Here is a 14,613-nt window from a genome sequence, read left to right as displayed (position 1 = left end):
CCCTTCTCGTTACCAGTGTCAAATCCAGGTGTACCTGCTGCAGCCTTATGGCCTGGACCACAGTAGCAGCAGCCTCTCACGTTCTAGCTCATACATGGCCTGTTGCTCTGGCCCTGGTGAGCAGGGACCATTCTCCGTGGCTGGCATCCCCCACCACCCTAGCCACACTGGGTGCTGGACACACAGGCACACTCTCTCAATCTGTCCCACGTCCTCAACATCCCACCGTGGCGTCCTGGGGGGAGAGAACGAATGTAGACATTCAGCCAGCCCTGTCTGAGCTGTTTCCTGCCTTGGACCCCGACCCTCCCACCTTGAGTCTCCTCTGTCTCCAGCTCGCCCTGGAAAATGACAGGCTCCCATCCTTTTGTTGACCCAAGCCCTGCCCTGCTGTGACCTGCCTCTCACTCCCTCTCTAGGAAGCCCCCAGTGTGCCTCAGACCAGTTCCTATGCTGGAACGGGCGCTGCATCGGGCAGAGGAAGCTGTGCAATGGGGTCAACGACTGTGGTGACAACAGTGACGAAGGCCCACAGCAGAACTGCCGTGAGTGTCCCCGGTGGGCGGGCCTGGCCCCTGGTGTGTGGCTGAACCCCACCCATGTGGTTCAAAGAGAATCCTCCCTAGGGATTCTTGCAGCCTCGGGAGCTGTTCTTCGTGGTCCAGGTGGAATGCCAAGCTGGCTGTCTGGGGGAGGATTCTGGGCTCAACTCCCATCTCTGGCTTGGCTGGCACAGGGCCCCGGACGGGTGAGGAGAACTGCAATGTTAACAACGGTGGCTGCGCCCAGAAGTGCCAGATGGTGCGGGGGGCAGTGCAGTGTACCTGCCACACAGGCTACCGGCTTACCGAGGATGGGCACATGTGCCAGGGTGAGCTGGGACCTGGTTTGGATCAGGGGCAGGATCCTGGGCAGGGGCAGCGGACGGGCAGCTATGTTTCCTCTGGGTCAAACATCTGACGGACGTAACCTCGCTTCATCATCACCCTAGGAGGTGGGGACTGTCCCTTCTGTTTCACAGATGGGGAGACTGAAGCTCAGAGAGGTTAAGTAACTTACTGATGGCCACAGAGCTGGTGATAGCAGAGTTGGGATTCTAGCCCGGGTCTCCATGCCCTTAAAGCCCTTAACCACTTGTTATATAGCCTTCCCACTAGGCCTGGAAAGTAGATGGGTATGTGGGCCGGGAAGCAACTAGTCAGCCTGGGGGGTTGTCGGGGGGTTGGGGGAGGATGGCAGAACGGAGATCTCCTGACCCTGCTCGGTCCTCCCAGATGTGAATGAATGTGCGGAGGAGGGGTATTGCAGCCAGGGCTGCACCAACAGCGAAGGGGCCTTCCAGTGCTGGTGTGAAGCAGGCTACGAGCTCCGGCCCGACCGGCGCAGCTGCAAGGCTCTGGGTAAGGGGTGTTGGCGTTTGGCTAGGTGGGCAGAGGGCCGAGCATAGAGACATCCCGGTGTTCCAGTACTTGGGCATTTGCTGAGAGGTAGAGAGATTTTTCATCCGAGTAAAACAGAGCTGTGAATTGCATTCTGAGCCCCAAGAAAAACTGCTGGGGAGGGGCGGGTAGGGGAGTATGCTCTGGAGGCTCCTACTCTTCTAGTACAGATGCCAACAGTTCTGGACATGGGCAAGGGGCCCCACTCATCAGCTGAGGAGCTGGGGATGCATGACGAGGGGTGTCAGGAGCAGCTCTGGAGCCCAGTGGTTGCCCCATTTCTATGCCACGTCCCAGGGCCGGAGCCTGTGCTGCTGTTCGCCAATCGCATCGACATCCGGCAGGTGCTGCCGCACCGCTCCGAGTACACATTGCTGCTCAACAACCTGGAGAATGCCATTGCCCTTGACTTCCACCACCGACGCGAGCTTGTCTTCTGGTCAGACGTCACCCTGGACCGGATCCTCCGTGCCAACCTCAACGGCAGCAACGTGGAGGAGGTTGTGTCTACAGGGCTCGAGAGCCCAGGTAGGGAATGAGGCCCTGTGGGGAAGGGCAGGGCCACACCATGTGCAAAGTAACCGTGGAAGGAACAGGATGATGGCTTGTAAACCTTGGGCAGCAGAACATCTCTTTCTTCCAGTGAACTCTTGGATGGAATTCTAGTAGAGAAAACATTTTTTTAGGAGGCGCCTGGGTGGCTCGGTTGGTTAAGTGTCTGACTCTTGATTTCGGCTCAGGTCATGATCTCACAGTTTGTGGGTTCGAGGCCTGCGTTGGGCTATGTGCTGACAGCTCGGAGCCTCATTGGGATTCTCTTTCTCCCATTCTCTCTCTCTCTTTCTCAAAAGAAATAAATAAACTTAAAAAAGAAAAAAAAAGAAAACATTGAAAACATTTGTTAGTGTACATTAATTTTATGGGTTCACGTTTATAACATTTGCTCATTATTGAGATGTTTTGATGAATGTAATAATTTGAAATCAGAGATTTATGGATAACAGTTACAATTTGCTCTCAGTCTTAGCATTTGTTTTAATTCAGAATTTTGTTTTGATTGCTTACTATTAAGAATATTCTGCTTGACCCACGTAGATACATCCAAATGTTTACAGATAAAAAAAGAAAGAAAGAAAGAAAGAAAGAAAGAAAGAAAGAAAGAAAGAAAGAAAGAAAGAAAGAAACAAGAACTCACTCAGTAATCTCAGGCCATTCTACAAGCCAGTGAAGTGGATTAGAATTCGGTACCATGCACACTTGACTCAAATGCTTATGGCACGTCTCAAGTGCCTCTGCAAAACCTTAAGCCACAGTCTGCAAATTCTGGAGCCAGTGTGGTGGGTGTGGGTCAGGGAGCCAGGATTCAGGATGTGGAATATGGTTGGCTGAGAGGAGGAAATGCCTGACCTTGGACAGCTACTTGACTTCTCTGTACCTTGATTTCTTCATCTCCATGGGGATTTCAGTATCTAGCTCATAGAGTTGTTGTGATGATTATGTAAGTTAGTATATGTCACGTGGTTAGAACACCACCTAACCAAAACCCTGTGCAAGATTTTGCACTTGTTATTGTGGCACAGAGGAGCCCTGGCTGAATCCCTGACCCTTCCTACTGCCTCTTTCCGTCAGGGGGCCTGGCTGTGGATTGGGTCCATGACAAACTCTACTGGACCGACTCAGGAACATCAAGGATCGAGGTGGCGAACCTGGACGGAGCCCATCGGAAGGTGCTGCTGTGGCAAAACCTTGAGAAGCCCCGGGCTATTGCCTTGCACCCCATGGAGGGGTGAGTGAGTTGTGTCTCAAGCTCCCAAATCCCTCTTGCACCCCCTAGAGACAGTTCCCAGGCCACCTGGGCCAAACTTTGCTGGGGAGCCTCTTCACAGTGTGGTGTTAACAGCCTGGGCTCTGTACCCAGACACACCTGGATTTGAGTCCTGGTTCTGTAGTAGTTGGCTGTGTGGTCTTGGGTCAGTCTATATCTGCCTCCATTTACTCACTTATAATTGGTGAGTAAGAAACATACCTGGTGGGGGCGCGGGGGGCGGCGTGGTGGGGTTTGCCTGGGTGGCTCAGTCGGCTAAGCATCCGACATCAGCCCAGGTCATGATTTCACAGTTCATGAGTTTGAGTCCCGCATTGGGCTCTGTGCTGACAGCTGGGAGCCTGGAGGCTGCTTCAGATTCTGTGTCTCCCTCTCTCTCTCTGCCCCTTCCCGACTCATGCTTTGTCTCTCTCTCTCTCTCAGTCTCTCTCTCTCTCAAAAATAAATATTAAAAAAAAAAGAAAGAAATGAATAAACATTTGGGGCACCTTGGCGGCTCAGTCAGCTAAGCGTCTGACTTCAGCTCAGGTCATGACCTCAGCACTAGTGAGTTTGAGTCCCGCATTGGGCTCCCTGCTGTCAGCGTGGAGCCTGCTTTGGTTCCTGTCTCCCTCTCTCTCTGCCCCTCTCAAGCTTGTGCTTTCTCTCTCTCAAAAATCAATAAAAACATCAAAAAATTTTTTAAAAAAGAAATGAATAAACAGTGAAAAAATTAAAAAAAAAGAACCATGCCTGGACACCTGGCTGGCTCAGTCGGTTGAGCATGCAACCTTGATCTTGGGGTTGTAGGTTCGAGCCCCATGTTGGGTGTAGAGATTACTTTAAAAAGTAAATAAGTACGATCTTTAAAAAAAAAAACCAGGCGTACCTTATAGCTGTATGAAGATTAAATGACTCATTTTTAAAGATTGAGGTATAATTGATGTATAACTTTATGTTAGTTTCAGATGTACAACATAATGATTTGTGTATATTGCAGAATAATCACCACAGTAAACCTAGTTAACATCTGTCAATATATAGTGGTTACAACAATTTTTTCTTGTGATGAGAACATTTAAGATCTACTCTCAGCAACTTTCTGGTAATACAATATTGTATTATTAACCATAGTCACCATCCTGTACATTACATCCCCATGACTTACTTATTATATAACTAGAAGTTTATACCTTTTGACCCCCTTCACCCATTTCACCCCCCAAATGAGATGCATTTTAATTTTTTTTAAATGTTTATTTATGAGAGACAGAGACAAAGACAGAGCACGAGCAGGGGAGAGGCAGAGAGACAGGGAGACACAGAATCCAAAGCAGGCTCCAGGCTCTGAGCTGTCAGCACAGAGCCTAACACGGGGCTTGAACTCACCAACTATGCGATCACGACCTGAGCCGAAGTTGGACGCCTAACCGACTTAGCCACCCAGGCGCCCCAAATAAGATGTATTTTAAATGGCATAATATACTTAGATAGTGGTAAGTTTTAGTATTTTTATTATTAGTTCATAGGATTGAGCTGAGTTATAAAAATTAATGGTAATTTTTATTATTAGAAAAAAAGTCTCCTTAAATTGAAGTTCTTCTGGTTTATAAAAATTCAATGCAGTCAATTGAGGGCCGTGTCCTCTAAGTCAGCTGTTTTAAAAACCCTGTGTGAGTGTGAGTGTGTGTGTGTGTAAAATACAAAAGGCAGTGATAGAGATTGTGAAAAAGAAAAAAGTATCTGTCCTAACTAATAATATAATATATTGTTAATTCCACAAGGGTTGGGATTTTTGTCTCTTTTGTTCATTGCTATACTCCTACTCCCTAAGATAGAGCCCTGCAGGTACTACCAAAAAAAAAAAAAAAAAAAAAAAAAGGTTAAATGAATAAATGCCCTGCTAGAGACATTTAAATTCAAACATTGAAAAAACACTCTGTGGACTAAACAGAATGTGTCACCTACCAGTTGGGGTCCCCTGGGTTAAATGGATAAAAGACCTCAGTCTGATTGTTATCCTTGTTACTACATGCGTTCTGCTGCCTGTCTCTCAATGTCCTTTCCCTCTTCCTAGTACCATTTACTGGACAGACTGGGGCAACACCCCCCGCATCGAGGCCTCCAGCATGGATGGCTCTGGACGCCGCATCATTGCCGACACTCATCTCTTCTGGCCCAATGGCCTCACCATTGACTATGCCGGGCATCGTATGTACTGGGTGGATGCTAAGCACCATGTCATCGAGAGGGCCAATCTGGACGGGAGTCATCGCAAGGCTGTCATTAGCCAGGGTGAGGCCCTTTCTGCACTCTCCTCCATCTCTCATCCTCCTTCCCCAGTCCCAGCCCCTAGAAGCCTTGGCAGAGGGTGAGATTTGTGCAGTTGCCAGGCCTGGGCCCAGAGCCCATGGCAGGATATGTCTGGACTGAAGTCCTTCTGGACTTTCCCCAGGCCTCCCCCACCCCTTTGCCATCACCGTGTTTGAAGACAGCCTGTACTGGACAGACTGGCACACCAAGAGCATCAACAGTGCTAACAAGTTTACTGGGAAGAACCAGGAGATTATTCGCAACAAACTCCATTTCCCCATGGACATCCACACTTTGCACCCCCAGCGCCAGCCTGCAGGTAAAAAACTACCCACCTGGTAAACCTCTGGTGCCTCTGAGAACCTTCCCTGCACCTGTCACAGTTGCCATGGTTTCTGGCAGGGAAATTTGAGGTTGGCATTGATATGGGCTAATTTCTCCCTCTGCTGGACATTTAGGGTACAACATCGATACTCCTGAAAATCTGCTTCACTGTCATTTAATTCATGCAAACATTTATAGGATATCTCCTATGTCAGGTATTCACTGTGCTTGCAGCTGGGGCAGCTATAAAAAATAAGACATAGTTTCTCCCTCCAGAGAGCTCACACCCTAGCTAAACTCCTACTCACTAGCCTTGGGATGGACTCTGCAACTCTTTCCTGACCCTTTTGCTCTGGGCTCTTTGAACAGGGAAAAACCGCTGTGGGGACAACAATGGAGGCTGCACTCATCTGTGTCTTCCCAGTGGCCAGAACTATACTTGTGCCTGTCCCACTGGCTTCCGCAAGATCAGCAGCCACGCCTGTGCCCAGAGTAAGTGGGTCTGGGACACCTGCCTCAATGGATGTGCCTTGTGATGGTGGGCGGAAGGAACAAGAGATAGGAGTCTGAGGGATTTCCTGTCATGGGGAAGAGCCAGCCTCCTCAGGTAGCCCCTGGAGAGGAAGAACTTAAGAGGCTGATAGCTCTTATATCAAAGCTGAGGCCTGGGGGCTCAGTGGTACTACCCAGTCAAGTATGAATGCCTGCAACCAGGCTCGTGTATCATTCCACCAGGTAGGATGCTTTATCTATAGGTCGCAAGAAGGTTCCAGGCCCTTCTAGAAAGCAGGGGTTTCTATTTTTTTTTTTAACCTTTAGCCTCACCCTGTTAAAGACTTACTTTCAGCCCCTGAACAACAGAGCCGAGATTAGGACCTCTGGTGATACTCTGCATATGTAGATGCTGGATAAATATGTGTTTAATGAGTGAAAGATAATGGGACACCCCAGTCGCTCCCTGAACTATTTTGGCTTCCACTGAACTGCTGCAGGGTCATTGCTTTGAGACGGTAGCCCTGTCTAGCTCAGAGTCACAGGTGACTTTTCCTAAGAATAATCCAGAGAGGAGTGATCCAGGCATATGACATGACTACCAAGGGGCTGAGGGTAGTTCCTCGTATGTCAGCAGCTGCTCTTATTTACTGCTGTGCACCCACTGGCCCTCTTATTCCTGATTAAAATCAAATTTCTCTTGGGGTCTGGGTCATTTCCAGAAAGTGAGATCAGGGAAACTATGCAGAGTAACAAGGACTATTTGTTCAACACTCGTTGACTGAGAACCTACTTTCCTTCAATTCTTCTAAGTGCCCAGCTTTTTCCATATTGTCTCAGAGAGGCGCATGAGGTTTCCCCAGGAGCTCCCCCTTAAGGGTTTCCCTCCCAGAGCTTAAAAGAAGACACTTGGTGAAGTTAGGCAGGAAGTGCCTTTCCAGGCAGAAATGCATAGTGGGAAATACTCAGACCAGAATGGAGCAAGGGACAGAACAGAGCCAGCCAGGAAGAAGCTGTGTAGGGGAGTGTCCAGAGCTCCTTCTCTGGAGTTAACCTGAGTTCAAGTCCCAGCCCTGGTGCTTTCTAGTGAGAGGAAGCTAGGCAAGCTACTTGACGTCTGTTACCCTCAAGGTGGCTCATCTAGAAAATGAGATTAAGAATGACATAAATCACAAAGAGTTGCTATGAGCATAGAGGAGACAAGGCAGGAAGTCATTGTTGGCTAAAGTTGGTGAAGAGAAGAGCAAGAGAGAGGATCTAGGAGATGGAGTGGAGCAGCAGCGGCCTGAAGCAGAAACAGAAGTCCGTGAGGTCGGCTGGGGGCTGATGGTGATCTAGCCAGTGCACCGGAAGAAGCTGAGCAAAGAGGAGAGACAAGGAGATGGAAGCTGACAGATGCTTAAACAGGATGCACTTCTGGGCCCTGGCGAGAGTCTGCTTCCTAGGCCATTGATCCTAAAGTCTGAGTCTGTCAGCATGGGCTGCCAAGGGCTCAAAGGGGACCTGAGGTGTGAAGAGTAGGGGACAAAGGGCACCAGATCCCAGGAAGTGTGATTGAACCAGATGTCACACAGGTGAGCGTCTGTGTCTGTCACTGTTACTGGATTTAGAGCATTAAAAGAAGACCCCTTTCGGCCTTTGATCAGGTCTTGACAAGTTCCTGCTTTTTGCCCGAAGGATGGACATCCGTCGGATCAGCTTCGACACAGAGGACCTGTCCGACGATGTCATCCCACTGGCTGACGTGCGCAGTGCTGTGGCCCTTGACTGGGACTCCCGGGATGACCACGTGTACTGGACAGATGTCAGCACTGACACCATCAGCAGGGCCAAGTGGGATGGAACAGGACAGGAGGTAGGGCCCATCGAGGGCACAGGCCCTTGGGGAGGGCAGAGATTGAGGGGTGGAATCCACCCTGTCCTGGGTAAAGGCTTCCCATACCTTTGCCAACCTTGAGAATTGGTACAGTTGGGTCCCAGAGCTGAGGTACAAGTCCTTGGCTTTGCTTGAACAAAGTTTGGTGATACAGCTTTTCTTCCTGTCCAGGTGGTGGTAGATACCAGTTTGGAGAGCCCAGCAGGCCTGGCCATTGATTGGGTCACCAACAAGCTATACTGGACAGATGCAGGTATGTATAGGGCAGCCATGGCCTGGCTCTGTGGGATTCCCCTTATTAAAATTCTAGTCTCAGGTACAAGGGGCCCAGTGCCCCTCCTAGACCACTTGTCTTGGCCTGAAGTTCTTGGTAGGTCAGAAGTGGTGGGGCTGCTGCAGAGCTGAAGCTAGATGCTCATAGCTGAGGATTCGGCATTTGCCAATCAAATGGCAGCTCCTGCCTCTGTGTAGCTGGTGCTCAAGAATGTTTTGAGGCATTTCAGATAAGGAAACTATGCCCTGTGGTTTTCGTTCTATCACTGTCTTAATAAAACAGGTATTTTCGATGAGCCAGGTGAGTGAGTGTGGGAGGTAAGAGGGATGCCTTATACCAGAGCGCCTCCAAGTGTGGTTCTTGGACCCGGAGCAGCATCTTCTCCAAATTCAGGTCACTAAACATCCGTTGCTCATCTATCGTAAAATATTTCTTGAGTGTTTACTGCGTGCCAGGCTCTGTGCTGGGAGCGGAAGGTAGTCGGGTGAACGACCAAGCATAGAGTTAATATCTTTGCCCCCGATTTCTTGGTAGGTACAGACCGGATTGAAGTGGCCAACACAGATGGCAGCATGAGGACAGTTCTCATCTGGGAGAACCTTGATCGTCCCCGGGATATCGTGGTGGAACCCATGGGCGGGTGAGCACCTGTTCCTTTGGGACGAGCTCCACCTGTCCCACAGCCAGGAGCACTAGAGAGGAGTCTGGAGGTTAGCAAGAGCAGCCAGATGTTATGGGCACACCAAGGCAGCAAGGGCAGCTACAGAAACCACAGAAGGCAGTGACAACTCTTTCTCCCCGGTGGACAAGGAAACCTTTTACATTTTTTCCTCTCGGAGCGCCTGGGTGGCTCAGTCAGTTAAGTGTCCGATTTGGGCTTGGGTCATGATCTTGCAGTTTTTGGGTTCGAGCCTCGCGTTGGGCTCTGTGCTGACAGCTCAGAGCCTGGAGCCTGCTTCAGGTTCTGCGTCTCCCCCTCTCTCTGCCCCTCCCCTGCTCACGCTGTCTGTCTGTCTGTCTGTCTGTCTCTCTCTGAAATAAATAAACATTAAATAATTAAAATTTCTCTCTCTCTTTTTTTGGTCTGCTTACAAAAGTAACTCATTGTAAATAAATAAAACAAATAAGTAAATAAATCTGTAGGAAGTGAAGATTGCCTACAATCTCACTTTCCAGCAGTAACCATTGCTAACAGTTAACAGTTTAGGGTATTTTTCCAGATTTTCTTTTATGTGCATATATACATTTTGTGGTGGTGGTAGTGATTTTGGATCTACAGCAATGGCATACTGTTTTGTAACTTGTCTTTTTTCACTTAGTTATAAATCTTGACTATCTTTCCATTTGATAATATAGAGTTATCTTGTTCTGTCTTTTTTCAAAGTTTGTTTGTTTATTTATTTATTTATTTATTTATTTATTTATTTATTTATTTATTTAAAGAGAGCATGCATGTGCACGAGCAGGGGAGGGGGCAGAGAGAGAGAGGGAGAGAGAGAATCCCAAGCAGGCTCCATGCTATTAGCCCGATGTGGGGCTCCTTCCCATGAACTGTGAGACCATGACCTGAGCTGAAATCAAAAGAGTTGGATGCTTCACTGACTGAACCTCCCAGATGCCCTTTGTTCTTCTTAATGGTTATATAGAATTCTGCTAAATTTACATACCATAACTATTTAACCCATCTAATCAAGGAAAGATTGTTTATACCCCATTCTTATTTGCCTTCTTTCTTTATTCCCACATAGACCTTATTTGCTAAACACTCCTTGAGCCCGTAGGCTCTGCCTTTATTAAAACCCCAGGGACCCTTTCGATAGTGATAGAAGATAAGAGACTTTCAGAGACAACTCTGAGCCCAGGATGGGGCTGGGAGCTGAGGCAGGAGGCTGGGGCAGCTATTGCAAGCAGAAACACTGAAACCCTAGGCACCCTGAATCCCTACTGGGTGTTGTTAACTAGAAGGCTGGTAAGACCTTCCTTGCCTGTGCCCAGGTACATGTATTGGACTGACTGGGGTGCAAGCCCCAAGATTGAACGAGCTGGCATGGATGCCTCGGGCCGCCAGGTCATCATCTCTTCCAATCTGACCTGGCCTAATGGATTAGCCATTGACTACGGGTCCCAGCGGCTTTACTGGGCAGATGCCGGCATGAAGACCATTGAATTTGCTGGTCTGGATGGCAGCAAGAGGAAGGTAAGGGTGGCGGTAAGGCATCCCCTCACAACCCAGACAACCTCTAAGACAGCTTTCCCTGGCTGGCAGCTGGGAGGACCCAGGGGCAATGGGACCAGCGTTAAGGCATTTGCTGTTCCTTTGAAGCTGTGACTGCCTTCCAGAACAGAGGCGGGATGGATGGGGGATTATTGCATGATGATGAAGGGAAACTAGGGATTTGTGTAGATGGTGGGCTGGGGGTATAAGTGCACAGATGGTATAACCATCACAGCTAACACGATTTAATCACCAATTGCATTCTAGACCCGTGATCGCTCTCTTTCTTTTTGTTATTGTTTATTGGTATAATTTCAAACTTACAGAAAAGTTGTAAGGATAGTCAAATTGTTGAACCATTCTGTCTATACACACACACATGCGTATTATTATTTTTCTGAACCATCAGAGATTAAATTGGAGACGTCCTGCCCTTGACCCCAAAATACTTCAATTTCCTAAGAACAAGAACATTGTCTTTAGTAACCATGGTGCAGTGATCAAAATCAAGAAATTTAACACTGATACCATATTACTGTCTAATTCACGGTCCATATTCAATTTCACTACCAATTGCCCCAATAATGTCCTTTAATAGCTTTTTCCCCCCTTTTTTCTTTCTTAGGCCAGGATGCAATCCCAGATCAAACTGTTTAGTAATCATGTATCTTTAACCTGTAATCTGGAACACTTCCTCATAATTATTTAACCCATCCAGTCAAGGAAATAAGTCCCTTCTAGGCCTGTCTTGATCTTTGTATTTTTAAAGAGTAAATGCCAGTTATTTTGTAAAATGTCCCTCAATTTGTCTGATGTCTCCTTGTAAGTAGATTCAGATTATGTATTTGGGGCAGGAATACTACATTAAATAAAGTCGTGTCCTGAGTGCTCGGTGTGTCTCATCAGCAGGCACAGATGTCCGCTTGTTCCATTATTGTGGTACTAACTTTGCGTGGTTACGGTGGTGTCCACTGTGAAGTTGCTGTTTTTCCTTTTGTAATTAATAAGTAACTCGTGCAGAGATATTTTGACATTATGTAAATCATACGTGGTCTTTTACAATCATCACACAACCCTTGGAGCCAGGCACTGTCATGGTCATATCCTAGATTGGCAAACCAAAGGTCAGAGAGATTTTATAACCAGCTCTTGCTCAAGGTCACATAGCAGATGATAGTAGAAGAACTCCAACCTGACTCCACACCTGAGTTCTTGGCCACTGTTCTGTGCTATCGGGCCTGGATGGGGGATGACACAAGTGCGGGGGCCCCGGCAGGTGCTGATTGGAAGCCAGCTCCCCCACCCCTTTGGGCTGACCCTGTATGGAGAGCGCATCTATTGGACTGACTGGCAGACCAAGAGTATACAGAGTGCCGACCGGCTGACAGGACTGGACCGGGAGACCCTGCAGGAGAACTTGGAGAACCTTATGGACATCCATGTCTTCCACCGCCGGCGGCCCCCAGGTGAGCGGCCCTTGCCCGCACCGGCTTTTCCTTGGTCCTCCTTTGCCATAGACGTCACCATTGATTCCCCCTCCTTCTCCCTACCCAGTGTCCACGCCATGTGCTATGGAAAATGGTGGCTGTAGCCATCTGTGTCTTCGGTCCCCAAATCCAAGTGGCTTCAGCTGTACCTGCCCCACGGGCATCAACCTGATGCCCGATGGCAAGACCTGCTCACCGGGTGAGTTTGAGCATCACAGACCTGGATAGAGCTTCTCTAGGAGGGGCAGTGGCTCTGTTCCTTCCCTGTAGAGGGGCTCCAGTTGGGCTGAGAAACCGTGGGTCCTGGTACTCTGAGAGGCATGGGGGAGACCAAGAAGTTTTACAAAAAAAGGAGAAGTCCAGGGATGCCTGGGTGGCTCAGTTGGTTAAATGTCCGACTTTGGCTCAGGTCATGATCTCATAGCTCGTGAATTTGAGCCCTGCATCAGGCTCTGTGCTGACAGCTCAGAAACTGGAGCCTGCTTCTGATTCTGTATCTCCCTTTCTCTTTGCTCCTCCCCCATTCATGCTCTGTCTCTCTCCGTCTCTCAAAAATAAATAAACGTAAAGAAAAAGAAAAAAGGAGAAGCCCAGGAAGCGGCCCAGGGGACCAGGTAGACAGGATCATAGGCAGAGTCTAATTGGTTCTTATGGTGTCTCTATGCATATTAGAAAAAGATGCTCTGTTCTCAGACACTTTCACTGTTGGAAAATTGTCATAATATACTGGTTTGGTTTGAACAAGTCACTTTAGTTCTATGTGCCCATAGCTGGTATAATACATATTAAAACATATGATCTCTCCAATGTCATGGTACCTCCGTTGGAGGTGGTGCTTTTGTGAGCATACAAGGTATGTGACAACCCTTCTGGAAGGTCCCAGAAGCAGGGCCTGGTGTAGCCGCCTGGATGTTAGCAGTTGACGTTTCTCCCTAGGGGATGCTGCATGGCAGGCTGCATTTGAAACCTAACTTTCTTGGGAATTTGAATGAGAAAGGATCTGTGAATCGGGCCTCCCAGGTTATAGGGAGAGCCCTCTTTAACTTAACATGAAGTTTTTCCAACCTCATGGTAAAAGTTCCTTCAAAGGGAGTCACTTCCACATATTAACAAAGAGTTGTCATTTATGATATGTGTCAGGCCTAGTGCTGAGTGCTTCCTGTGCATGATCTCTTTTAATCCTGCAGATACCCTGCTATTATCCCCATTCTACAGATGAGGAAGCGGAGGCTTAAACAATTTAAATCACTTGCCCAGGATAACACAACTAGAAACTGACCGGGACAGGCATGAACTCAAGTTTGCCTTGCTTCAGATCCTCTTGCTGGCTACACTAGGGTGACTGTCCTCTTTCTTTTTCTCCCCACCTGGGCAGGCATGAACAGTTTCCTCATCTTCGCCAGGAGAGTAGACATACGCATGGTCTCCTTGGACATCCCTTATTTTGCCGATGTGGTGGTACCTATCAACATTACCATGAAGAACACCATTGCCATTGGAGTGGATCCCCAGGAAGGTCTGTGTGGCCCTGCCCTCTGTCCCTTACCTACTGCAACTGCAATTCTTCCTCCCCCACCACCTGTTTCCTGCTAAGAGCCTGAGGCTCCCTGTTCCCTCTGGCACAGCCCTGCCCCCATCTCCACAACACTTTCTCTTTGGTAATGAAGGCATGGTTTGGGGCCTTCCTTTCCACCTCTGCCAAGAACTTTTACTGCCATGATATTTCCGTATTTCCCTTGGTTTCCTCTGCTCAGCAGTATGGGGCTCTCTGACATGCCCTGGTGTCTCAGAGCATGAGTCCGCTGCGGGTGTCCATTGGAGAGGTGAGGGTCCGGGCTGAGCCAAGCCTTTCCTTTCCAGGAAAGGTGTACTGGTCAGACAGTACACTGCACAGCATCAGCCGTGCCGATCTGGAAGGCTCACAGCATGAGGACATCATCACCACAGGTGAGCCTTGCCCCCAGCCTGGGGACCATGTGTCTGGCTACAGAGCTGGGGAAATAGCCCATCTGTTTTAAGGCAGGAGCCAGTGTGTGCTCTTGACTTCCTGCAGGGCTGCAAACCACAGATGGGCTCGCAGTGGATGCCATTGGCCGGAAAGTGTACTGGACAGACACGGGAACCAACCGGATTGAAGTGGGCAACTTGGATGGGTCCATGAGGAAAGTGCTGGTGTGGCAGAACCTTGACAGCCCCCGGGCCATTGTGCTGTACCACGAGATGGGGTGAGAGCCTGGGGTGAGAGCCGGCTCTGCAGTTCTGGGCAGGGGTTGGGAGCTGGCTCAGCTGGGGCCCTGGCAGGTGTGAAAGTGGGCTATGAAGTGCAAGTGTGCCCCACCTTCCTGGGGCTGTTCTACTCCTTGTGACTCAGGGTGGTAGGATGATATAG

At 48.8% G+C, this 14,613-nt stretch overlaps 1 protein-coding gene across 1 annotated transcript in view; it reads left to right on the top strand.

The window, feature by feature from the left end:
* LRP4 (LDL receptor related protein 4) overlaps positions 1 to 14,613 on the top strand; it is a 38,045-nt gene that overhangs the window by 4,687 nt on the left and 18,745 nt on the right. Inside the window, exons 9-25 of the mRNA XM_007082190.2 lie at positions 420 to 545; positions 737 to 871; positions 1,275 to 1,400; positions 1,737 to 1,967; positions 3,069 to 3,225; positions 5,321 to 5,538; positions 5,699 to 5,875; positions 6,250 to 6,372; positions 8,019 to 8,227; positions 8,420 to 8,501; positions 9,057 to 9,162; positions 10,518 to 10,719; positions 12,014 to 12,203; positions 12,292 to 12,423; positions 13,600 to 13,740; positions 14,085 to 14,171; positions 14,278 to 14,449. Of these exons, the coding sequence (XP_007082252.2) occupies positions 420 to 545; positions 737 to 871; positions 1,275 to 1,400; positions 1,737 to 1,967; positions 3,069 to 3,225; positions 5,321 to 5,538; positions 5,699 to 5,875; positions 6,250 to 6,372; positions 8,019 to 8,227; positions 8,420 to 8,501; positions 9,057 to 9,162; positions 10,518 to 10,719; positions 12,014 to 12,203; positions 12,292 to 12,423; positions 13,600 to 13,740; positions 14,085 to 14,171; positions 14,278 to 14,449 (2,614 nt within the window). The remainder of the gene's footprint in view (positions 1 to 419; positions 546 to 736; positions 872 to 1,274; positions 1,401 to 1,736; positions 1,968 to 3,068; positions 3,226 to 5,320; positions 5,539 to 5,698; positions 5,876 to 6,249; positions 6,373 to 8,018; positions 8,228 to 8,419; positions 8,502 to 9,056; positions 9,163 to 10,517; positions 10,720 to 12,013; positions 12,204 to 12,291; positions 12,424 to 13,599; positions 13,741 to 14,084; positions 14,172 to 14,277; positions 14,450 to 14,613) is intronic.

Source organism: Panthera tigris, chromosome D1, assembly GCF_018350195.1.
Source record: "Panthera tigris isolate Pti1 chromosome D1, P.tigris_Pti1_mat1.1, whole genome shotgun sequence".
In the NCBI taxonomy this organism is placed as follows: Eukaryota; Metazoa; Chordata; class Mammalia; order Carnivora; family Felidae; genus Panthera; species Panthera tigris.
This window is presented reverse-complemented; position numbering and strand designations above follow the sequence as displayed.